The 24,327-nt window shown below is 45.8% G+C and overlaps 1 protein-coding gene across 2 annotated transcripts; it reads left to right on the forward strand.

Moving 5' to 3' along the window:
* The first annotated feature begins 769 nt into the window (after window positions 1-769).
* Window positions 770-23,132, forward strand: DEGS2 (delta 4-desaturase, sphingolipid 2). Of its 2 annotated transcripts, none has more exons than XM_063159974.1 (3): window positions 770-911; window positions 13,218-13,960; window positions 20,884-23,132. In XM_063159974.1, exons 2-3 carry the CDS (start codon window positions 13,244-13,246, stop codon window positions 21,025-21,027), a joined length of 861 nt encoding a protein of 286 aa, XP_063016044.1. In that variant the 5' UTR covers window positions 770-911; window positions 13,218-13,243; the 3' UTR covers window positions 21,028-23,132. The 2 variants fall into 2 exon arrangements, with proteins under 2 accessions (XP_063016044.1, XP_063016043.1); XM_063159973.1 differs by lacking the exon at window positions 770-911 and adding an exon at window positions 4,486-4,809.
* Window positions 23,133-24,327: the final 1,195 nt, after the last annotated feature.

Raw genomic sequence — 24,327 nt, forward strand, 5'->3', positions numbered from 1 at the left:
CAGAGCGGGGCGGGCGCGGAGCAGAGCGGGGCGGGCGCGGTGCGTGGCGGAGCGGAGCGGGGCGGGACGGGCGCGGTGCAGTGCGGTGCGGTGCGGGACGGGCGCGGAGCAGAGCGGGGCGGGCGCGGAGCGGGGCGGGACGGGCGCGGGGCAGGACGGGCGCGGTGCAGTGCGGGGCGGGTGCGGAGCAGAGCGGGGCGGGACGGGCGCGGGCGCGGAGCGGAGCGTGTCGGGCGCGGAGCGGGGCGGGGCGGGCGCGGGGCGGGGCGGGCGCGGAGCGGGGCGGGACGGGCGCGGAGCGGGGCGGGGCGGGCGCGGAGCGGGGCGGGCGCGGAGCGGGGCGGGCGCGGAGCGGGGCGGGACGGGCGCGGAGCGGGGCGGGCGCGGAGCGGGGCGGGGCGGGCGCGGAGCGGGGCGGGGCGGGCGCGGGGCGGGACGGGCGCGGAGCAGAGCGGTGCAGGACGGGCGCGGTGCGGAGCAGAGCGGGGCGGGCGCGGAGCGGGGCGGGGCGGGGCGGGGCGGGACGGGCGCGGGGCGGGGCGGGCGCGGGCGCGGAGCGGGGCGGGACGGGCGCGGTGCGGGACGCGCGCGGTCCGTGCCCGCACTGGCGGCGCGCCGGCGGCAGGGGGCGCGCTGCGCTCGCGGCCGGGGCTCGGGGGGCGCCGGGGGCACCGGGGCGATCCCGGCTCCGCTCCCCGCCACGGGCGGGCCGGGATCGCTGCGGGCTCCGTGCCCTGCCTGCCGCGGAACTCTCCTTGGAGCCCTTGGAACCGCAGCCGCCCCCCGCCCCAGCTCCTCCTACGGCTCCCACACCTGCTCCTCAGTACCTTGGTTCGGTCAGTTCAGCTCTAGCATAGCGTTAACCCAATGGAAAGAGAAGTCCAGGGTGACCCCAGGAAGGGTCAGCACAGGTGAGATGGGAAAACAAACGAGGTCTTGTTGGCAAGTTGTTTCTCTTGAGCTTACTTTAATGTGGGCGTGTGCTGGCATGGCTCATCTACAAACTATGCTGCCTATGAAAATTTGACTTTGTTCAATGAAGTACGTCACATTGTAAATGTTGACAGTAGTTACATCAGGTCAGAGAGTGATACCCAATTCAAAATGACAGCAAAATCTTCAAGAAAAAGGCAAATATTATATCTATGTTTTTTTCTGGTAATGTAAGAAGGTCCAATTTATGCAGACAGAGAAGAAAGTAGGCAATGCAGTAACTGAAAGTACAAGTCTGTCATGGGACATAGAGCTTTTACTTCAGAGGAGAAACCAATTTATTTAGAGATAAAATTCCCAGGCAACTTTATTTTAGTTCCAGAACAACAATCTTAACCAAGATTAGTTGTTGGCAACCACAACAAGAAGAGTTAAGACCTGCACAGCAGGGCAGAATTAATATACCTCAAACTCCCAAGGCTGGCAGTAGTCACTAGTAGATGTATGCAGGCCTTCCTGCTGTATTTACTCTGTCACCTGTCCTTTCCATGGGCAGAAGGAAGTAACTGGGTTGCATAGCAGAAATGCATTCCTGTTGGGAAGCCAGGTGATGGTGAAACACCTTTGAGTGAGGAAGGGTGAGTCTGCCTGGATGTGTGGAGCTGTGGACCAGTATGTCTTGCTTCAGAGCTGTACATCGTAGACCATGTCCACAGTGGAGCAGAAGATTTTTGTCTTTTTTACACTGGGATGCTGGAGATTAGTGTGATGTGTGCTTAAAACATGTAAATTAGATATTTTGATGGTACCTTGCACAGAGTCACCAATTGTGCTCTTCCTCCTGAGTGTGTTAGGCATTTCCCTCAGCTAGGCTTCCCAGTAGTTCCCAGAAATCCCAAACAAGTATGGGAAATTAAATGAGAAAGGGGAGGCTACAGCTGAGAGAACCCAACCTGTGAAGCACATTTGAACTGTGTAAAGTGTAGTGACTTTGTGAATCTGTAGAGTTCACAGCCATTACACTATTCATTAAAAAGGCTATTATTGCTAGGTGCCATTAACCCCCCTCCCTCCCTTTTCCATTGTGAATGATTTTACTAGGGTGCCGTAAAACTAAGGATGCCAAGTGGTCAGAACTGGGTAATACTTTTGCTAATTCTAGAAGACGATCTAAAGCTGGTGTTTCTTGTTTGTCTGGCGTCCACAATTACTCTTGAATTAGTATTATTTGTTTGGCTTTTTATAGAAATATAAAGCATGAAGTTGTGTTCTCAAAACCAGATGCCAAACTCACTGGAGACAGAAAAGTTTTCTGTTCTTCTTATGTGGTCAGGTTGAGTCCACAGTAATGAGCTACATGAAGGAGATGCTGTTTGCCTACAAAGGAGATATTAAGTTTCCATGTGTAACTTACCACAATGCAATAGCACTGCCCTATTGGACAAGCCTTGGGGTGAAGTCATATTTGTTTTCTTTGTAACTGCATGGACTGCCTCACTAATTTCTTTTTTAGTCACCTTCAGCAGCCATGAGCAGGAAGTGACAGAAGGGTGTCATCACATTTAGTGTCTCTGGCTTCTCCACGGGTACTGCCAACACACCAAAACATTTGAGCCAATTAAAGGTTTAGGCTGAGATACCCATGCATGTGCTCTCTAACTTGGATTAACAGTCCCTTATCTGGGTTGGACCCTGCATCTTCATGGGCAAGCGCCAAACTTGTGCTGGAGCAATAGTGAAGAAGCCATTGTACTTACAGAGAGCTGAGCTGAAACAGCAAAATGGTTAAACTCCTGCTCTGGGTAAAACTGTTTCCTTTTACACCATAGTCCTTCCACTCAACCTGCTCTGCACCTTTCATCATTCAAGGGTTTACATTTTAAGTTGGAAGAGAGCATCCAAAGGAGGGCAACAAAGACAGTGCAGAGCCTTGAGGAGTAGCTCTATGAGGAGCTGCTGAGATCCCTTGGTCTGTTCAGCCTGGAGGAGACTGAGGGGAGACCCCACTGCAGTTACAACTTCTTCTTGAAGGGAAGAGGAGGGGCAGGCACTGATCTCTGCTCTGTGGTGACAGTGACAGGACCCGAGGGAAAGACCTGAATTTGTGTCAAGGGAGGTTTAGGTTGGATATTAGAAAAAGATTCTTCTCCCAGAGTGTGGTTGGGCAGGAACAAGCTCCTCAGGGAAGTGGTCAAAACACCAAGCCTGGCAGAGTTCGGATAGTGTTTGGACAATGCTCTTAAACACATCATGAGACCCTTGTGGATGGTCCTGTGCAGGGCCAGGAGCTGGATTCAATGGTCCTTGTTTGTCCCTTCCAACTCAGCTTCTGTAATTTAGATAGGGAAAAAAAAAAAAAACCTAACTAAAAAAAGCCTCCTAAAGTTTCCTAGCAGTCAAGTCAGGGTTTTGGGTTCATGGGTTGTTTCATTGATGGTGGTTTTTAGCCCTTGGTGTCACTGTTCTACCAAGACATCTTAAATAGTTCCACTAGGCTAATATAAGAGGTGATAGTGTTGCCAGTGTTTGTAGGCAAAAATTCCTCCTGAAAAATATTTACACCTCATATTTTCAAGGCTGCTTTTTTGTCCCTTTTAAGTTCCATCTGTAATACGGATTTTTAAGGGTAGGATGGAATAGGGAATTCTAGAGACTTTCATATTGAAACAGAATAAAACAAAATTGGAGCTGATCCGCATGTGATGTTGTTGTTGGAAGGACTAATGATAGGGATAGGTATAATGAGTGAAGATGGACAGGAGGTCAGGTATGGACTTGCAAAAGAACATAGTAGAAACAAGGGCAGCACTTTAATTTTGGGTTTTGTGTGTAGAAACATCACTGTGTAACATGTAACTGTGAATCAGAGAGGCTAGAGAGGCTACCTTAGTTTTCAGGTTAGCAAGCCATTTGCCTGGCTTTGTTACCAAGGCAGCAGCGAGATTTCCTGCCGCTCCAGCAGGGACAGTACCTGGGAAACGGGCCGCAGACTACCAGGAGTGAAGTGTTCTGCAGTCGAGGGCTGGATTCCGCCGGGACAGCTCACGGAGATTGTCAGAGCGCCAAGGAAATGTATGTCAATCGTTGGTCGCCTTTGCACTGTTCTAGGTCTTCCACCCCTGGGAGGAGCTCACTCAGCCGGGTTTTGCCCTAATCCGCGGGTGTGCTTAGGGCTCTGTCTCTGGATTTATGGCGTTTGGAGTACCTTTGCTTTCCAAAAGCTGTGTCTGGAAGCGCCCGGGGTCCTGCAGCGCCGGAGTTCCCCTTGTGCTCTGGATCCGCCCGAGGCAGCGATGGATGCGGTGGCTGTGCCGGGGATCCCCCTGCCCTGCCCTGCCCTGCCCTGCCCGCCGCTCACACTCTCCTGGCTGCCGCCTTCGAGGTGCCTGCAGCACGGCGAGCCTCGGCCGCCGTCCCGTGTCCCGAGCCAGCCCCGGGACACCCCGGAGGGCTCCGCAGCTGTCCCGGCTGCTGCCACCGAGCGAAGCCGCGGGGCTGTCCCGGTGCGGCGGGGCGGGGGCGGGCGGAGGAGCCGCCCCTCCGCGGGCGCGGAGCTATAAGGGCAGCGCGGAGCTATAGGGACAGTATAAGGGCAGCGCGGAGCTATAGGGACAGTATAAAGGGCAGCGCGGAGCTATAGGGACAGTATAAGGGCAGCGCGGAGCTATAAGGGCAGCGCGCAGCTATAGGGACAGTATAAAGGGCAGCGCGGAGCTATAGGGACAGTATAAGGGACAGCGTGGAGCTATAGGGACAGTATAAGGGACAGCGCGGAGCGGGGCGCAGCAGGCGCCATGGGGAACCGGGTCACCCGCGAGGATTTCGAGTGGGTCTACACGGAGCAGCCCCACACGCAGCGCAGGAAGGAGATCCTGGGTACGGCGGGGAGCCCGGGAGCGGCCGCGGCGGCTCGGGCAGCCGGGCTGGGCTGGGCTGCGCTGCTGGACGGGACGGGACGGGACGGGCGGAGCGGGGCCGGGGGTCCGCGCCGGGAGCGCAGGTGTCGGTGCGGCTCGGGCTGGCGTCCAGGCTGCGGAGGGCGAGTGCCGCAGCCCGGTGGGATGTTGGGTGTGCACCCCGAGGAGCGCAGCGCTCCCAGCACTCTGCCAAGGGAGGCAGCGACGGGGATGCCGGGGCTGAATCGAGCCCGGCTGTGCCGAGCCGGGTCAGGGGTGGCAGCGGGGACGGGGCGGCACAGGCTGTGCCCAGCGCCCGCCCGCCCGCACCGAGCCGGGTCAGGGCTGGCAGGGGCTGTGCCCAGCGCCCGCCCGCCCGCACCGAGCCCTCGGTCGGGGGTGCGGCGACCCCGCCGGGTGTGCCCCGGGCGCGGGCTGGGAGCGCTCCTGCGGGCACGTGTTCCCTCCCGGTGCCTGGGTACAGCGTGGAAGTAAACGGCGTGCGGGTCCGATCTGCTGGAGAACAATAGCAAATCCCGCTGCTTGTCGGGGACAAGGTACACTCCTGTATTTTCGTGCTGTACACGCGGCGCTTATCTGCGCTCAGGAGTGTGGTGGGTCGGCAGGCTTGTTTTTGTGGGGGGATTTGGGCTATTCCGAAGATCGTTTTGGAGAATAACTGATAATTCAGAATTGTCACAGAGTACTGTTGCGTATCTCCTAAAAATACATTTTCAACTTTTTATTAATAAAAAAGATTTTGATTTCCCCCCCCCCCCCCCCTTTTCATTTGGGTGGCTCGGTCGTTTTGTTTTCTTCCCTCTTATGAGAAGGGTGAAATTTTGAAAGAACTTTTATAAAAAGGCAGTGGAACTTCTGTCTCAGTTGCTGCACAGGGTATATAGTAATTAGATGCAGTTCTTTCACTCCCCCACAATCTTACAGATTAATCCAGGATTAATCTAAATTACAAAAACATTTCCGGTATAGTTGCAGTGGTGGAATATCCACGTCCAGGTTTGAATGGCATCCAAGAATAATTATTTTACTATGTAATCATGATAGTCAAATTACATCAGTATAGCAAATGATGCTTCTTGCTGTTGTGCTCCTCGTCCCTTCAGTCAAGGGACTACATTTTGGTGAGCTAAGGGTGGGAGGGTAAGTGGAGGGTCTCTGCCCTTGCTGCTCACTTGTGGTTTTGGTTGTGCTGTAGAATGGAGAGTGCAAACCATGTTGGAGTTGTAAGGAGGTGCTTGGACTCCCTTGTTGCAGCAAACTCTTTTCAGGACTCTTCAGCAGCACGCTTGCAGAGGTGTTGCCCACCCCCTCTTTGAGTTGAGAACAAGCAGTTGGAATCAAGGTCCATCTCCTTTTTTACAGCTTCCCCTGCCCCAGCTGTGGAAGTGGAAGGAAGGGCAGAGAGAGATACAAAATGGAAAGAGAGATATGAGTGATCTGTGTCTGATAAGGCAGAATGGACTTTAAACGTCTATAATGATCCTCACTCTGTTATTCAAAGCATAAAGTCACCTAGTATTCAGAGTATATAGTTACCAAAGTGTTTAGTGTCTGCTAAGCTGGAGTACACAGCAAGAATCTTAAATACATGTGAACAAATATCTATAAAAATCCATGTATTTTACATTTTTGTGTACAACAATGCCTTGGGGACAGCATTCCATGCTGGGAAAGAAACTATTTCCTTCCCAATAGGTTAATGATTTAGTTGCTAAGCACTGAAACTTGATTGTTCTCTGGGCTGTGGCTTTTTAAAATGTTGGTCTCTCTCAGGCATGGCTACTTGGATTTAAATACCAATGGAAATTATCTGTTAGGAAAAAAAAAAAGGGCCAACTGACAAACACATAAGGCAGTTTCTTTCTACATAAGTGGTGTTTCCTGGGCTGTTGTCCCAATATGTTCCTATAGAGCATCTGACTGATAAAAAACGTTCGTCATAAATTTGTTTGTCCTGGCTTAAGAGTTCATAGCCCAGGTGTCTGCAAGGCTTTTGTAGTCAGGGACTGTGTGTGAATGAGAGCTCCCTGAGTCCAGTCTCCCTGCCATGGGCAGAGACATCCTTTGCTAGCTCAGAGCCCCATCCAACCTGTCCTTGAGCACTTGCAGGGATGGCCCATCCCAGCTTCTCTGGGCAGCCAGTTCCAGTTAGCCACAGAGCTGTGAGCAGTGTTTGTCAGCTGGGCTGGCTGGAAATTGGCTTTGTGGCAGGACACTGCTGCACTAGCTGAGGGTTGCCATTCCTAAAGGCTGTCATTATACCAGCAAATAGACCAACATTTTGCACAAGGGAGAGGAGATATTGTCTCTCTTATCTCTTTGTAGTCTCTAGGTATTAAAATGTAGCTTGTGCTTAGTACTGTCTGTGTGCAACTGCTTCTGACTTAGAGTGGAGGAGATCTCTTGCCAAGCTGGCACTTGGACCCTGATCACGTTATACATGTTCCTGAACACGTTATTCACGCTTTGCAGTTTATGAAATGGAATGGTTTCATTGCTATTCTCTCCCTGTCTTGTTTATGAAAAGCCTGTTCCTGCCTTGTGTCAGGACTGGGATTTGTGTAATGCTGCAGTAAGCTCTGTTAGGGAAAGATCTGGTTAAAAACTTCCTGATGGAAAAGTTTGTTCATCTAGATCTGCTTAGCCTTTCTGTATAGTTACAAAAATGCAATTAGGGGGAGATATAACAGAGAGAGGGCATCTAGTAGAAATAGGATTTCTACTTTTTGTCAGTAAGAACTTATTGGACTGAAAGACTCAAAGAAACTATGCTCTTGCTCAGGGGGAAGTGTTGATGTCTTTTCACTCTTGACAGATGAAAAAATCATTGCTTAAATGCAGGTAACACCATAACCATACAATGTCTGGTCATTTCACCTGCAAACAATTTCCCAAATGCAAGCAATGAGCAATATGTTGTGACATGGGAAGAGTGAGATCATATTTGTGCCATGGGCAGGATCTAACTTTACAAAATTACTGTAAGTAAGACAGAAAATGTCTTGCCTCACAGGATCTTTAGGGAAGCATTTGTTTGCTGCTGAGGATGAGAGCTGAATCAGTGTTGCTCAGGATAGACCAGGAACATCTGAATATGATCTAACATACAAGAATGCTTAATAGTTATGTAATTAGTTTTTTGACAAGTTATTTTGGAGTGGAGATGGTGCAAGTGTTTTCTATGTACTTTATCCTGTAGGAAGGCTGAGAGGTTAGCTCATGGGGATAGGTAGAACAAAATTAAAAAGCCAAAATCCATTTTATTTTAGTATTTAGCTGATCTGAGTATAGTTCCAGCTCTGGTCTCTTATTCAGAGATTAATCTGCTCTTTCTTCCAGCTGTCTCTTTTTAAATCTCACTTTTATGGAAATTCTGATAAGTTGTACCTACTGAAATATGCAACATATTATGTCCCTAGCTTAAATCACAGCTCTGAGTACATGTGCTTCTGGCGAAGAAACGATGTTTGCCCTCTATGCTGCAGTGGGGCACAGTGCTGCCCCTGACTGTGAGCACTCTCTGATGAGCACCCAGGAGAGCTGCTGTCCCAGTGCTCATGCCACTCCCCTGTGGGCATCACCTTTGAAATAAATCACATGGGCAGAAAATCACTGATTTAGGCATTTGTGGTCTTCCATGGGAAATGTATTAAATACAACCCAAGGATCCAGCTTAGTCCATATTGCAGATTTTTGTTTCAGAAGGAGCTGGAAGCCCTCCTTCTAGCATTCCTACATCCTTTTGCTCTGCACTAATAAACAAATGTAAGCAAGCAGGTTACAGCTGCTGGCATAGTGATGTGCTGACATCATCCACCTCTATTGACACCAGCAGAGTGGCACCACTGCTTTCTCTCTACTTTTCCACTACTTTCCCTCTGGTGGCCACTGCTGGGTGGCCCATTGCCCTTGGACCAGCTAGCACTAAGGTATTTAGAAGCTCGTGGGTGACAAAGACACTTGTCCTTTCACAGTGGACATATAAAACTTCAGTGTAATTAGCTGGGCCAAAAATGTTTCTTATTTTGTGTAGCAGAGGGGCTTTTTCACAAGAGACTCTGAAAAACCAGAAGGTGTTGTCATGTATATTGTCCTCTGTGTATCCTACCTGTGTCTTGACTAATGCATTGTTTGAATTAATAAAGGAATTAATAATAGGGTCATATAATATATTGAGTACCAGGTACATCATCAACTAGATCAGGTTGTTCTGAGCCCCAGCCAACCTGTCCTTGAACGTTTCCAGGGATGAGGCATCTGCGACCTCTCTGGGCAACCTGTGATAATGTTTTACCACCCTCATTGTAAAAAATCTTTTCCTTATGTCTAGATTAAATGTCTCCTCTTTTAGCTTGGAACTGTTACCCCTTGACCTATCACAACAAGCCCTACTAAACAGTCAGTTTGGCTTCATTCCTGTAAACCCTCATTAGATTTTGAAAGGCAATAAAGTGTTCCTAAAGCCTTTTCCTCTCCAGGCTGAACAGCCTGCATTCTCGACTCTCTCAGCCTTTCCTTACTGGAGAGGTGCTCCAGCCCTTTGACAATTTTCAGCCCTCCTCTGAACTTGCTCAAACTCATCCATGCCATTCTCTGGGGATTTGGGTGTGCTGTGCTTTTATAAGCAGGTTTTTGAGCTGAGCTGCTACAAGGCAAAACACTATGATGTTAGTAAACTCTCTTCCTTTGTTTTGTGTATTTATTTGGTACAAATACCAGCTCCAGCGTAGGACATGGAGCAGTAAAGCTTACATCCTGTGCCTGGTGTCTCTTGTATCTGTTGTGGCAGGGACTCATAATTAATACAATGCAGTCCAGGACAGCAGTATCACAGATTTTTTTTTCCTACTTCCCTTTAATAAACCTTCTAAATGACTTATGCTGAGGAGTGTGTCCACTTTGACTGTATCAATATGCTGCAAGGAAAAGGAAAGAAAATTAAGAAATGAAATTTCTTCACTTTTTAATACTAGTTTCTCATGGATGTGGGCAAGGCTGCTGCTTCTTTAAACCTCCATCACCACTGTCTCTGTGGGCAGCACGTCCTCTTGTCCACTTTCAAATCCCATGTGTACCAAAATATGCAAGTGTGAAGTATGTGGTGTCGCATCAATGAGAAATTGTGTCTGGTGCCATCACTGGGTTATCTCAGGGACAGGATCAGTAGGACAGAGGATGAGTAAGAGCTCAGAACAAGGTATTTGCTGTCTCCTGAGGAGGAGGAACAACAGGACCTGGCAGCCAATGGCCTGTCCAGGAACAATTGCTCCAGCCCTAACTGAGGATCACTCTAGGGCTATGGTGAGTGCTTTGGATCTCCAGAGAGAAGCATCAATGGAACAAAATTAGTCAGATTAATTTGTCAGTTTAGGTACTTGGTGAGTGAGACCTCCCTCTCAAAAGATGTGTAGAACAGTGCCGTCATCTCTGTGAAAAGTTAATTCAGTAAATGTGTTGTTTCAGAATTGTGAACCCTTCTGAAAATACACTTGCAGCATTTGTTCTCTCTTGACTTGTAAGAGTGGGGAATGCTGTCTCACCATCATGGAGCTGTCTGGGCAGAGTTACTGACTACATTTACCTATTGTACTAAAGTGTCTGTGCTGCTTTGGCAGTGTGCTGACCTCAGAGACAGAAAAGTCATCCTTGTGCACTGCTGTACATGTACACCAGTGTCCCCACCCTCTCAGCAGGACAGTGGCTCAGTCTGGACAAGAACTCAGACTAGAAGCAGCACACATGGGTAACCTCTCTGCTGGCCTGAGCTAACAGACCTCAGTGGGCTGGAGGCTGGAAGATGTGCTGTGCAGACACCACAGCAGCTGGGTCTCTCCTGTTCTCATTGACTACTAAGGACAAAACTTGGTCCCATGCAGTCACATAGCTGCAGGTGTTGTGTCCTGTCCTGTCTTGTGTGTCCATGCCTTCATCCACCCTTCTGCCCAAACCATGGTTTCTCTGTGAGGAGAAACCTGAATTTTTCCACGCCATGGCTTCATGCCTTTATCAGTATTAATGATAAACAGCCACAGTACTGTGGTTTGACTAGTATGCAAAAATTTACTGTTGGAGTTAATCATGTGTTGAATTTAATATTAAACCCTGGCAAGTTACTTAATAGCTGTCACCTGTGATAAGTGCAACCTGCCTGCATTGCTGCTTGCACACACCTGCTCTGGAACATTTTAAATGGAATCTGCAGGCCTTGTTGGCTGCCAGAGAAAGAAATAGGTCAAAACCTTCCATTATTTTCAAATGACAGTATGAAGCATCTCTAAGCAATTTTCCCATCCCATTAAAATTTCTTTTTTTTTTTTTTTTTTTTTTTTTTTTGGAGGAGGTATCATTGTCACCTCAATTTGAGCAGGCTGAGGAGCAGATTTGGTTGTTTTACATTTCATCTCTTCTGGTGACTGCAGTAACTTACCTCTACCAGCCACATCATCTGACAACATTTGAGGTGGCTTGGCTTATTAAAGCATTTTCTGACTTTTGGACAGATGCCCCTAAGAATGAGATTAAGCTACATGAAACTGCATGCCTGGAACAGTCTTTCTGACCAGGCTGTTATATTCTTGTACTTTGGAGTAAACTTTGCATAAGCAGCACTCTGTGTAAAACTAAAGTACCTATTCAGGTACTAGAGAATAACTTTTGGCATGTTAACTTTATTGGTGTGAAAAATATAATTTCAAGAATGGTGAAAACCGCAACAAAAACAAAACAGCAAAACAAAAAAATCCCTGAAGTTTCTGGAGATTTTTGTCAAAATATATGTCTGACTTTAGAAAGAGATGAACTTTCACTACAGCTTCCCCAGCACTTAGGAAATCTCTCTCTTGCCTGAATACTCCTCATCGTGACCTTGGCCTCCTTATCCTCAGAAGATTTGAGTATATCTCCTTTGTCCTCATCTTGCACAGCACTTTTCTAATCTTTGTAATCTCTAATTTCTGTCAAGATGAGCTGAAGTTGGCCAAGAGGCTCAAGGGTTGTTGGAATGGTTGCACAGCATGACCACATTAACTTGCTTCTTTAAGTAGCACTTCATCTTTTTGGCTTTCTGTAAACTTCTCAGGGTTCACTTCTACAAAAACCTTCTCTGCATCCAGCACTCAATATCTGCCACTGTTTCAAGGTCACATAAATTACATGTATTGTCTCCAGCCTCTGTTTATAGTAGACACAGCTGCATAGATGCAGATCATTGTAATCTTGATTTTATTGTATTGGTATTATACTGGGACAGTCTTGTGATGTTTACTTTACTATTCATAAAATGGGCCCATGAAACTCACAGGGACACTGTGTAACCTCAGGGTTCAGAATGAGTGACTTATCTGCGTAAGCTGCAATTACTGAGAAATGCAAAGTATGAGTTAAAGGAAGGAGGTCAGTACGTGGCTAGAAGCCATAAGGCAGCAGAAAGAATCATGTGCAAGTTAATACTGGAAGTGAGAAGTGTGGCTTTGCAGAGAAGAGATGTGAATCAGTGAACAGCACCTAGAGGATCAGCTGTACTCTGTATTTTAGTTTATTTTTAAAGGACAGATGGATGGCTGGTGGGACTGGAGATCAATAAGCTGGTCTTGGCCTGACATGAATCAGACTTGCAGGCCTAGCCCAGGTCTCTGCTGTACTGCAGTATTTGTGAGGTCTCATGAACCTGTAGTGTGATAATCTATGTGGCTTTTACACCTGCTTTTGGTATGTGACATGGGACCAGAGAAAAATTTGCCATGCCATACAAAATCCTGATAATATTACTGACTTTACTGTGATGTTACTATGTGTGAAGAGTTGTACCTTTTGTGAGCACTGGTAAACACTCAAACAATTAGGAATTTTTTTAAATGCTGTGTTTGTCATCTAACCACAGAGCAAAACCTGGCGAGCCTGTTGCTCAGCTCTCTTCTCTGTTTGTGTGTTTGAAATAGCAGTGTGAAAAGGGCTACAGAGAAAGCAGTCGTATCCCTTTAGTGGAAAATAACATCTGAGCAAAACACAAAAGGACATAAAAAAACCTTAAAAACATGACAGAAGGTGTTTCTTAGAGCTTGAGTCCTGTGGGATTTTGGATATTACTCCTCATCACTGTGAAGCAATGTTCATTGTGGGAAAGGCACATTATGCCACAGAGTGACCATCAGGGTATTTTTTTATATGTCTATGTATATCAATATCAATCAGAACTGGACATGATGCTGGAACTAGTAAAATTTTCACCATAGTGGCAACCCTACTTTGGAATTAACATTTTATAAAACCAGGGCCTCAAACATAGTGTGATAAAACCAGAAATCACAGTGGTGATTGTATTTGCCTAATCATGTCTAACCAAGTTTTTCTCTGCATTTTTCCCTTTAGCAAAGTATCCAGAGATCAAGACTCTGATGGGACCAGATCCACATTTAAAGTGGATTGTATCTGGAATGGTTTTCACACAGCTTCTGGCGTGCTACCTGGTGAAAGACTTATCTTGGAAATGGATTTTCTTCTGGGCTTATGCTTTTGGGGGTTGCATCAACCACTCGCTGACCCTGGCCATCCATGACATTTCCCACAACGTGGCCTTTGGGAACAAGCAGGCCAGGTGGAACCGATGGTTCGCAGTCTTCGCCAACTTGCCCATCGGCGTCCCCTACTCTGCCTCCTTCAAGAAATACCACATTGACCATCACCGCTACCTGGGAGGGGACAGCCTGGACGTGGACATTCCCACAGACTTTGAGGGCTGGTTTTTCTGCACGCCGCTCCGGAAGCTGCTGTGGCTGTTCCTGCAGCCTCTGTTCTACAGCCTGAGGCCGCTCTATGTGAACCCCAAAGCAATCACACGGATGGAAATCCTCAATGCTCTCGTCCAGTTTTCTATAGACCTCATCATTTACTACCTGTGGGGGCTCAAACCTGTTATTTACCTAATAGCAGGTACTATTCTTTGCTTGGGTCTTCATCCCATTTCTGGGCACTTCATAGCAGAACACTACATGTTCCTGAAAGGGTATGAGACATACTCTTATTATGGACCTCTGAACTGGCTCACCTTCAATGTAGGCTACCACATGGAGCACCATGACTTCCCCAGCATTCCTGGATGCAGGCTGCCCATGGTAAGTATAGTATGAGATGAGTGAGTTGGATTTTTATTGAAGCTGCTAAAATGTGTCAAAGAAAACCCTTCAAATCATAGCAATTGATGAATTTAAGAAAAAAAAGGGGGAAAAAAAGAGAACGGCTTTTCTGGATTTGTTTCTAATTAATTTTAAGCCAGAGATTGAGAGAAACAGCTGTCAAGCTGCTGTAATACTTAGTTTATTTGATGCAAACTAGAACATCTGATCCTCAGAGGGCTTGAGGAATACCTTTTGCATGATAAAATCCTCCAACAAGGCTTTAAATATCTTGATTTACATCCCTCAGCCACTAAGTTTCGACTCTGAAAGTTTAAAGACCCATCTAAAGGGAGGCAGGTGGCAATGGCTACTTTAAATTTGTCTAATGATCAATCTGTTAACTATATTGCTTGATTAACATCAAAGAAAATTTTTCTGGTTTTGAGATGACATAATTTTTGGGGCATGTTCCAGCCTGACACAGGTAGCACTGGAAAATAAAGCCGCACTCTCTGAGACTCCTTTCAGCTCTCCTGCCCCACCCACAGAAACTGAGGAGGCCTGGCCTGTCATTGGGAAAGCACTGTGGCTTTCCTCCTTTGAAAGGCAAACCCCTTTTTGTTTATGTTTTATCAGCTGTGGGAATCAAATTTGCAAAGCCCAGGTGTCTAGGAATGGTTTTCCATCTCCCTCCAGGTGCAGAGCTGCTCTTGTGTGTTTTGTGCAAGGGCTGCTCAGCAGGTGCTCGGTGTTGGAGGTACGTGACTCCAAGGATTACTCCTGCACACGAGTTCCCTGACGTAACAGGAAGGAAACACCTTTGTGTGGCCTGCTGCAAAGTGTGGAATTGCTGCTCAATATCCACATGAGGTGGAGGGAGAGCCTGAGGCTCAGGAGCTGTGACCTCCCCACCACTACTGATGCCATGTACAACTGCTGTGATGGCTTACCTGGGCAAACCCTGCTGGGTGGGCTCATGTTCTCCATCACAGAAACACTCCCTGGGAGGAGATTCAAATCAATAGGAGATTTTCTTGTGTAGAAGGGTGTGGGAAGCATCTATATAGCCTGCAATTGTGTTCCATTCACTCCTTTGCTTCTGGAGGCCTGTCCTGGAGATGCTGCCTGATCCTGGTGAGGCCCAGAGGAGCTGGTGCAGCAGCCCACACTTGGATGTGAAGCTCTCCTGTGAGGCACTCCCATCCATGATACACCTGATAGCTCAGTGGGGAAGTGCATGTGCTTGGCTCTAGTTTCAAATGTTCAAACTTGTTAGATGGGCTTAGATACTTAGATTACCAAAGTGAAAATAGAAGAGAAGGAGGTTAGCTCAGTATCCTGCACAAGAGAGGTGAGTGACTAATTGAACTTGCTGGGACTGTTGCTCCAGCCCTGACTGGGACCTGAAAAGCTCTTCTCCACCCACAGCACAAATAGTTCAGCCTAGTTCCTTGAGGCAGTGCAGCAGCTGGAAGTGTCTGCCCTCCTGCATAAAGAGGATGGAGTTATTAGCTGAATTTCATGGGCTTGTGCTCATGTGTGTTTTGCTCTTTGGCAACTGAGACTTGCCCTGCTGGTGGAGGAGAGAGCAGGCTTGTCAATCACTGCTGCCTGACAGAACTATATGGAATACTTGGAGTCTGGTGAGAGATCAATTACAAGTAAAAATTCTATTAAAAAGAATTCTATTTTAAAAATTTCTATTTTCTTTGGCAAAACAGTTCCCGTAGAAAATCCTTTGACCATTAAAATAAATTGGTTACTCTTTTCTGCAAAATGAGAAAATACATCTTTGCCTCTGTGATGTAAAGAGATAAGGAAACAGATCCTCTCTGATTAACTTTAAATCTTGAACTTCCTAGTAGGTAAGACACTTTACCTTCCTCTACTTTGCTTAACCTCCTGGCACATTCCTCACTCAGCAAAAATTTATTTTTTTTTCAGATTTATTCTCTTAGACACTTGAAATTCTAATAGTTACAATTCTAATAGTTGAATAGACAGTTGAAATTCTAATAGTTCTAATTGTGTAGTATGGATGAACTCTCATCAAGACTACTTTTATTTTTAATTATTGGCGAGTAAAAAGTGGAGGAAAGATCTCTATTTTTAAAGATCTATCCTGCATGATTGAGATCAGGGGAGAAATATGATTTGAGAATAACTGAATCTTAATCTTGGAAAGTAACTAGATTTTCAGCTTGCTTATCAGGAAAGTAAATTCAGCATTTTCCTTTGTTACAGGTGTGTCATTCAGAACATTCTGAGTAATGTGTTTGCCACTAGAAAGACCTTTGCCCTATGACTGTGACAAATTTGAAAGAGGAAGAGTTAGGCTGTGCTCATAAGCTTATGAATATTAAAGATGAGTGGCATGGGTGTGCAGTAAGAACTTGTCCCACTAGTATAATGAGAGATTGCACAAGAGACCATGAAATTTAACTGTGCAATGAAGGCCCTGCTCTAAGAAAAAACCCTGTAGACTTAAGAATAGATTAGTCTTTGAATGAAGTCTTACAACTATAAAATATTGCAATGTTTACCAAATGAGTAAAGAGATTCATTCTTCATTGTCTGAATTGTCAGAGTATACTCATGGAGAGAGGGGATTGGAGAAGGAGGAGGAACTCTATTAGAAGCTGCAATAAAAGCAGCAGTGTTACCAGGGGCAAACTAGTTACTCATTAAGCTTGTGGGAAAAGGAAAAGACATGGTATGAAACCAGATTTATTAGACAGACAAGACTGGAAAACATGGTAGATGTGCTGGTTTTGAATTGCAGATTTCATTAACCCCATGATGGCCAGGAGGGCTAGTTCCAGTGCTCACCAGCCTGTGGTGGGGATGTAGGACTATAGAAGGAACTTGTAATAAGCCTTTGAGCATTCTATATGTAATTTTGAGCTTTGTGTCATAAGGATCTCTAGCTTCTGTATAGCCCCAGGACAAGGAGTGTGTAACAGCCATGCTGAAATACTAGGCTGCATTTAACTTTTGTACTTATCAGATATGGAGAGTATGAGTAAGGTCCTCTCACTGTGCTCCACAAGCACCAGAACAAAAATTTCAGTCCAAAAGATGTGATTTCTTGCCCTGCCACCTTGACCTACTTGAAGAAAATCCTCCATATACCATGTGCCAAGTGCCTAGTAATTGTCCTGCAGACTTTGCAATCTCTTGTTATTTATCCATGATAACAGAATCACAGAATGGGTGAGGCTCAGCCTCCCTACTCAAACAGGGTCATTCTGAAGCACACGGCACAGGATTGTGTCCAGATGGTTCCTGAATATCCCCACTGAGGGAGGCTCTGCACCCTCTCTGGGCAGCCTGTTCCTGTGCTCAGTGACTGCACAGTGAAATTCTTCCTAATGTGCAGGTGGAACATCTTGTTTCAGTTTCTGCCTGTTGTACCTTGTCCTATTGCTTGGTAGCACTGAGAAGAGCCTGGATCCATTCTCTTGACACCCACCCTCCAGATACTTAAAGATATTGATGTGGTTCCCTCTCAGTTGTCTTTTCTTGAGGCTGAACAGGCTCAGCTCCATCAGCCTTTTTTCATCAGAGAGATGCTCTGGTCCCTCAATCAACTTTGTCTCCCTGCACTGGACTCGCTCCAGGAGCTCCATGTCCCTCTTGTACTGTGGAGCCCAGAACTGGGCACAGCACTCCAGATATGCCTCAATTTTCATTTACAAACTAGCAATGAGTTAAGACTTACAGTTGAGATTTGTAAGGAAGAAGGCAGGGAGGATTTGAAGAAAATGGATCACCTACAATGCAATATATGGAAAGCTTGAGGAGCAGGATTTTGGATACTTAATTACAGTGCCATCCTCTTTGAGACAATCTATGATCTGGCCACAAAACTTGCTACCTGGAAACTGCATCTACAGGTTTTGTACTGTAACACAGAGGGTCACTCTTCCAGCCTCAACCATACTAATAGATATAGAACCATTAAGGCTGGAAAAGACCTCCAAGATCATTGAGTCCAAACTTTGATCTGATACTACCATATCAACTAAACTATAGGATGAAGTGCCATGTTGAGTCATTTCTGGAGCCCTTCCAGGGGTGACTCCACCACTTCCTTGAGCAGCTGTTCTGATGTTTGACAAGTCTCATGAAGAAATTCTTTCTGATGTCCAACCTTCTCCCTTGGTGCAGCTTGAGCCTTTTTTCTCTTGTTGTGCTGCTTGTTGCTTGGGAGAAGAAGCTGAGCCCCACCTGGTTACACCCTCCTTTCAGAGCATTGTAGAGTGATAAGGGCTCCTCCAAGCCTCCTTTTATGCAGGCTAAACAACCCCAGCTCCCTCAGCCACTCCTCCTATGATGCTGCATTTAAAAAGGAGCCTGCATTAAACCCCAATTACTGCCCTCCCACTATCCAGTTTTTCTGGTAGATAAGGTGATAGTTCTGTTTCATGTATGGAGATGCTGAAAGAAAGAATGAAAAATGAGATGGTTTTGCTGGAAAACTTTTGCATAGATCTCTTATAAAAGAGAAACATATTTTAAAGTTCTTTCCTGCCATGTGCTAGCAGGACAGGAACATGTACCTACCAAACTTCCTTCTTTTCCATAAGATCTTTTAGAAATCCCCCCTCTAACTGCTTCATTATATTTTTTATTTTCTCCATTTCTTATTGCAGTTTCACCTTCCCTCTCCATATTTTCTGTGCATTTCATACCGTTGGCCTTGCAGTGGTGCAAGTGGTGCCTCCTTCCTGCACCAGGTGCTGCTCGTGTTTGCAGAAGCTATTGGGCTGAACATAGGCAGGCTGCTTATTGGCCTCTCCTCTGGGCCATTTTTAACCACTTTGTCACCACTACTTTTCCTTTGGAGCCAGAGGACACAGCCTGAGCTTCCTTGGAGCTGAATTGGTTTCTGTCAATCTCCAGCCTTCTACTTCCATGTGCAAGGGGCAATAGAGGAAAACTTCCTGAAGCTCTTGTTGTCGTCAAAACATAACATAGTCAAGAGCTCTGCAGGATAATGTAACTACTTAAGAAAGCATGGTCTGGTACAGAGAGCAAGAAGTACATGGGGCCCTGGGGAAGGGGGGAACGGTAGACTTGCTATATAAACTTGGGTAGTGTAGATGAGGGCTAAACTACAGTTGAAAGGCAGAATTTCTAAAATGGAGGCAGGAAGGAACGTCTAAGCAATTGTGTGCTAGGAAATGACCATGTCAGAGCTAGAGTGAAGCTTTTGAAGCTGGCTATCTGAGCCCCCCTTTGTGTTTGCATCAGGCCTCATGAGTAACCTCCATTCAAGGGAGCTTACTGTTCAAATAGTCCTCCCTCTCATCCTCTGGCTATTTCAATTACCCAGCTGGGAAAAGGGACGATACAATACCCAGATTAAATTATTTCTGACTGGGGTTACAGAAGGAGCACAGAGAACCGAATCTGTTTCTCCAGAGATCTTGGAAACCTGGAAATCACCTCTCTTCCTGCCATTAACAAATATCTCTAAGGAGAAATCCTGATATTGTCTCAATATAATTGAAAATTAACCATTGAAAATTAACTACTTTGAAGTACAAACCAATGCTTTAAAGCAGGATAGAGAAAATGATTATGAAGTTGGAGGTATTCAGTGAAAGACAGAATACAGGTAGACCTGAACTGAATCTTCCACCTCTAGGACAGCACTACCATGCCAGGAGCACCAGGAGTGTGTAAGGGACAGAGGTAAAAGATTTTAATCACTCTTGTACATTATCCAACCTATTTCACAGAGAAGTGTCTGCTAGGAAGCTGAATTAATGAGGTGATTAGCAGGGAGCCAGGCCAGTTTATAATTTAACTTTCACTGGAATTCTTACCTTCTCACAAGCAATTAAATGCTGTGTTGAGGTTGCCCCATTACACCTCAGTGGTGATGAGACCCTCTTCCTGCATGGTGATTTCTGTGTAACCCTTTCTCTCTTCACTGGAAGTCTGCTCTGTGCTCAGTGTAGCTGGCTTTAGAATTCTTCAGGGTTTTAAAGAGAGAAGTCATGCTGTCCAGCAAGACAAACTGCTCTATTCTAGAGCTTTGTTTGTCTAAGAGGTGGAGCTGCCATAAAACCATGCCCAAGCAGTTCTGTGCAAATGTACTACAGTTAACAGATTCTGCTGCTTCATAAATGTGTTCAAAAAGCAAAGCATCTAGTTGGAGCAGGAATAATAACTGATAACTTGGGAATCCTCACAGTCCCCTGAACCTGCCAGCTTTGAAACCTCTTTGTCCTCTGGTTCTGGCCTAACTCCCACTGCAATTACCACCCCAATGATGCACAGTGCTTCTCTGATGGCAACAGTCCTTAGACTTTGGGGATTGTAGAAGGGATGAAATTTTATTAGACTTGTGATCTAATAATGAATCTCACAGTATTTTTAATGTCAGACTGAGGAGAACAGACCACCCCTGCAATTTTCTTTGCCTGCTGGAGGAACCCATCTCTTGGATTTGCATCATGGTAGCAGAATTCAGGAAACAAAGCGTAGGCAAGGCTGTGTCTGTCATTTTCTCACTTGTTAATTCTCTCTTACCCAGAACTCTCAACAGAAGAATATTACAAGTGGCAAACAGGGCTTTAAATATAGTGTGCTGGAGTCTTGGCAATTGATAAAGTGGATAAAGTATCTCATTGTGGAGATCCCACCACCTCTGAAATGACACAAAATAGTTCTGACTGAAGGCAGCAATCCACTGCCTTTCAAATTATGACTGTGAGGCAAAACTTACATCAGAAATCTGTTGAGTATCTAAATGCATTTAAGTACATCTCATTTGGCTGAACTTCAGAAGCTCACAAGCAATAACAAGTAACTTCAGGTAATGGCTGTGCTATCAGATATGAGTGTGAAGGTTGAAACACACCTGACCCTGTGCAGCCGAACACTCATTCTCTCTCTTCTTCTTCCAGGTGAAGAAGATTGCAGCAGAATATTATGATAACCTCCCACATCACCAGTCCTGGATTCGAGTTCTGTGGGACTTTGTTTTTGATGACACTCTTGGTCCTTATTCAAGGGTTAAGAGACTGTGCAAGCTGGCGAAGGAAAGCTAACGGGGCAGCTCCTCCTGCTTCAGTGGTGTGTGTTTGTTCATTCTCATGACTTCAGTTTTCTGCAGAAATAGAAGGATCTTTGTGTGTTCTGAATTGAAGTTGGTGCATGCTGCTTATGCCAAGAGGATGGGTGTGAAAATGAAGCAATTTTAGACAACCGATACTTTTTAATTAAGGATATTTGTATATGCAACCCTCAGAACCTAGATTAGAGTGAACTGTGATTAGGTGAACCTTTGATCTAGGCTTAGAATTAACTTCCTAGGACACATGTGCCTAAGCCTGAGTTTTAGCTTTGTGGGGGGAATGTTTGTTGTGTGTTATGTGTGAGCATGTGTGTGTGTGTAGTTCAGGACTGGTTTCTCTTGGTGCCAGATTGGAGTAGATGCTCTGTGTGCACAGGACTGTGGAAGCAGGGAAGACTGGCACACAGAAGTAAATGATACTCCCTGGAAACACAAGGGTGCTTTTATCTCAATGTCTTGTCCAATCTAATATCTTCTGATAATTGCTAATAGCAGAAATTTTATATATGCAATGGAATATGTTTATATTTTTGTACATCTGTAAGATTATTTCAGTATGCTGTTTGATCTTTATTCTAGAGCTTTCTTTAAACCTTTTTTGAATGAATTGCTATTCTTGGGATATAATACTATTGCTAACTGAACTGTGGCAAGGAAAAATCCTTTTTTTAGAGTTCCACCTACTTCAGCAGCATGGATGTGCCTCTGAGGAACTTGGTGGTCCTTTCTCACTCACCTTTTCAAGAGTATTCATAACTTCATGTATCTCACCCTTTTCCCTACTGTAAGGGGAAAAGGAGAGGTTCTAGTTTTAATTTTTCCTTGCCAAAGCTATTAGCATCCCTGGTCATCTTTCTTGGTCTCCCCTATATTACACCCCTTTCTGGGCATGGGAATTAGGAGTATGTGTCAGTGGAGACATGGAGGTGTCTTCATCTTTGTGGTGGTATTTGTTCCTAGCTGCTTTCAGAATAATGGGAATTCTTTTCCTCTGTCATTCAAGGGGCACAACTTGACATTTGGGAAGCACATGATACTCCAGCTATGCAAAATTGCCTCTGGTGGTGTTAAGGGCATGTACCTGGAACATGGAGATGGGGTCGTTTCTCTCTCTGTATCTCTTTCTTGGTGCTATTGACATTAACCTTCATCTCTCATTTCCACCCACTGGCATACTAAAATCTTCCTGCTTGTCCTCTCCAATTATAAACTCCTGGCTATCCTCAAGAATTCTGTATCATCCAAAACCTAAATCAACATAACCTTTCTACAAGCAGCACAGTATCTTGGGAGTCAGGAATTCAAATGCCATCTAGTAAATTTCCTCTACCATGGAAAGCTGGCAAATTATTTCTGTCCTTACAAAGTGGTTAAAAGAGAGAAATTATAATTTATATATAATTGCCCTGTAGCCCTCTAACAGTTTGGGTTTTTTCTTCTGGAAATCCGTGGCTGCAACAAAGAAAAAGATTATTGTGCAGCATTATTGGTGCCTCAGAGTATTAGACCTGGCAAGCCTGATTTCCTCACTGAACACGATTTTGTTCCTTGCTTCAGCAGCACTGGATCCAGGGAGCCAGTCTGTCTGTTCACTGGGCAGCTGAGCTAACCTGCAGCCATTTGGGTTCCTCCTTCATTTCCCCATTCTCCATTTTTCTCACCCATGTGATTTTGGCAGTTGGGTAAATAAATACCCAGGCTTTCTCAGCAGATCCTTTGTAACACAGGGGCTGAAGAGCAGTTTATTCACTAACACTGTTTTGTGCTTTTGGATAAGAAGAGCAAAGAATGAGGCTTCTCCCAGCACTTCAGCCTTTACTGATCCCTCAGTGATGAACATACTTAAGACATTATATCTGAATTATTAAAGCTGCTTTTCTCCCAAAGGAAGAGGTGCTGCTCTATCAGTGCTCATGTCAGGGAATTTCAGATTTTTATTAATTTACTTCAGAGTTGCTGGCACTCTGATCACATATTCAATTTCCTGTGTCTTTAGCAGTTGTTCCTCAACTCTCTTGTCCAACTTAATAAGTTAATATATAAACCACAATAAAGATTATGCTAACTTCCTCAATATGACTGCTGTCCTTATCCTCTTTTATGAGTGACCTTGTGCTGCAGTTCCCTTACTCAGCTTTCATGATCTGGTCACCCATTTGCTGTGGACTACTAACCTAGCCTGACACAGAGGCTCTGGTGTAAGTGAGCCAACCAAAACTCAGCTGCTTCTTCACCTGCCTCCCATCAGTATTTCCATCATGGTCCCAGCTTGCTTAGCCTGGGCAGCCCCACATTCCTCCTGCTCAGCACTGTCCATCCCAGCAGGAATTGGCTGGAAGGCTGTAGTGCCTGCAGGTGTGCAGTGTGAGCTGAGTCTCAGCATTTGGGATGCTGCTGGAGAAGGCTGTGATCCTGTCCTCTCCATGGACACTTGTTTTGCTACTGCCAGTAATGTTGGCAGGAGGAGTTTTTTCAATAACCACAGGGCATATGGGTCTGAGTTAAAAGTGTGTTAGAGCTATGTAAAGTTTTATTCCTTTTGCTTAAAAATTGATCCAGATCTCCTTGATTGTTTGGGCACACTAAGGCTATGGCAGGTGCTGTGTGATAGGAAGCATTGGAGAGTGATAGAGTGATGCCCCCTTAGATTTCTGCTGTGTAAGATGCCTGTGGCCTGCCCTGTTGCAGTGGCTCCACAAGCCCAGGATGAAAGGACCCCCTTTTCTGCAGAGACAGCTGGCAAACTGAATTACTGGCTGGGAGGAGAGAATCCTCTGGTAGTGCCACTACTGGAAATAAGCCACCTTGCACATCCTTGTCACTGGGGCTGAAGGCTGGGAATTGGCACAGTGATGCCAGGACTGCTCACCTGCCAAGCTCCACCTTCCACCCCAAACACTTTGCCCTCAATATTAAGTGTCCTTGTTCAAACTTCAGCTTATTATGTTGTAATTATATGAGGCCTGCAAAGGTAATTGAAGAAAGTAAGAAAATCCCATTTACAGCAGCTGGCTGATGTTAACACAGGGGCATGCCATATCCAGGCTGTACAACATGGTTATTCCTGACCTTAGGCAGAATGCCACATTCCAAGGAAAAACATGAACCATGCCAAGCACCAACCTCCAGAACCTTAATCAGGATCATGGGACAGTTTCACAAAACAGATGTGATCTTGAAAAGCAGCAGTTTTGAAGAGTGCTTGCCATTATCAGGTATGCCATTAAATGGGTTTATAATTAGGAAATGCATGAGCTACTGTAAGAGATTTATG

This window comes from Melospiza melodia, chromosome 6 (assembly GCF_035770615.1).
Source record: "Melospiza melodia melodia isolate bMelMel2 chromosome 6, bMelMel2.pri, whole genome shotgun sequence".
NCBI classification, from domain to species: domain Eukaryota; kingdom Metazoa; phylum Chordata; class Aves; order Passeriformes; family Passerellidae; genus Melospiza; species Melospiza melodia.

What these genes read in the sequence shown, in the direction of transcription:
- DEGS2 (XM_063159973.1), top strand. Translation starts at nt 4,728, where the DNA reads ATGGGGAACCGGGTCACCCGCGAGGATTTCGAGTGGGTCTACACGGAG. An exon ending in GCGCAGGAAGGAGATCCTGG is followed by an intron (nt 4,810 to 13,217) that starts GTACGGCGGGGA and finishes TTTTCCCTTTAG; the next exon opens with CAAAGTATCCAGAGATCAAG. An exon ending in CTGGATGCAGGCTGCCCATG is followed by an intron (nt 13,961 to 20,883) that starts GTAAGTATAGTA and finishes TTCTTCTTCCAG; the next exon opens with GTGAAGAAGATTGCAGCAGA.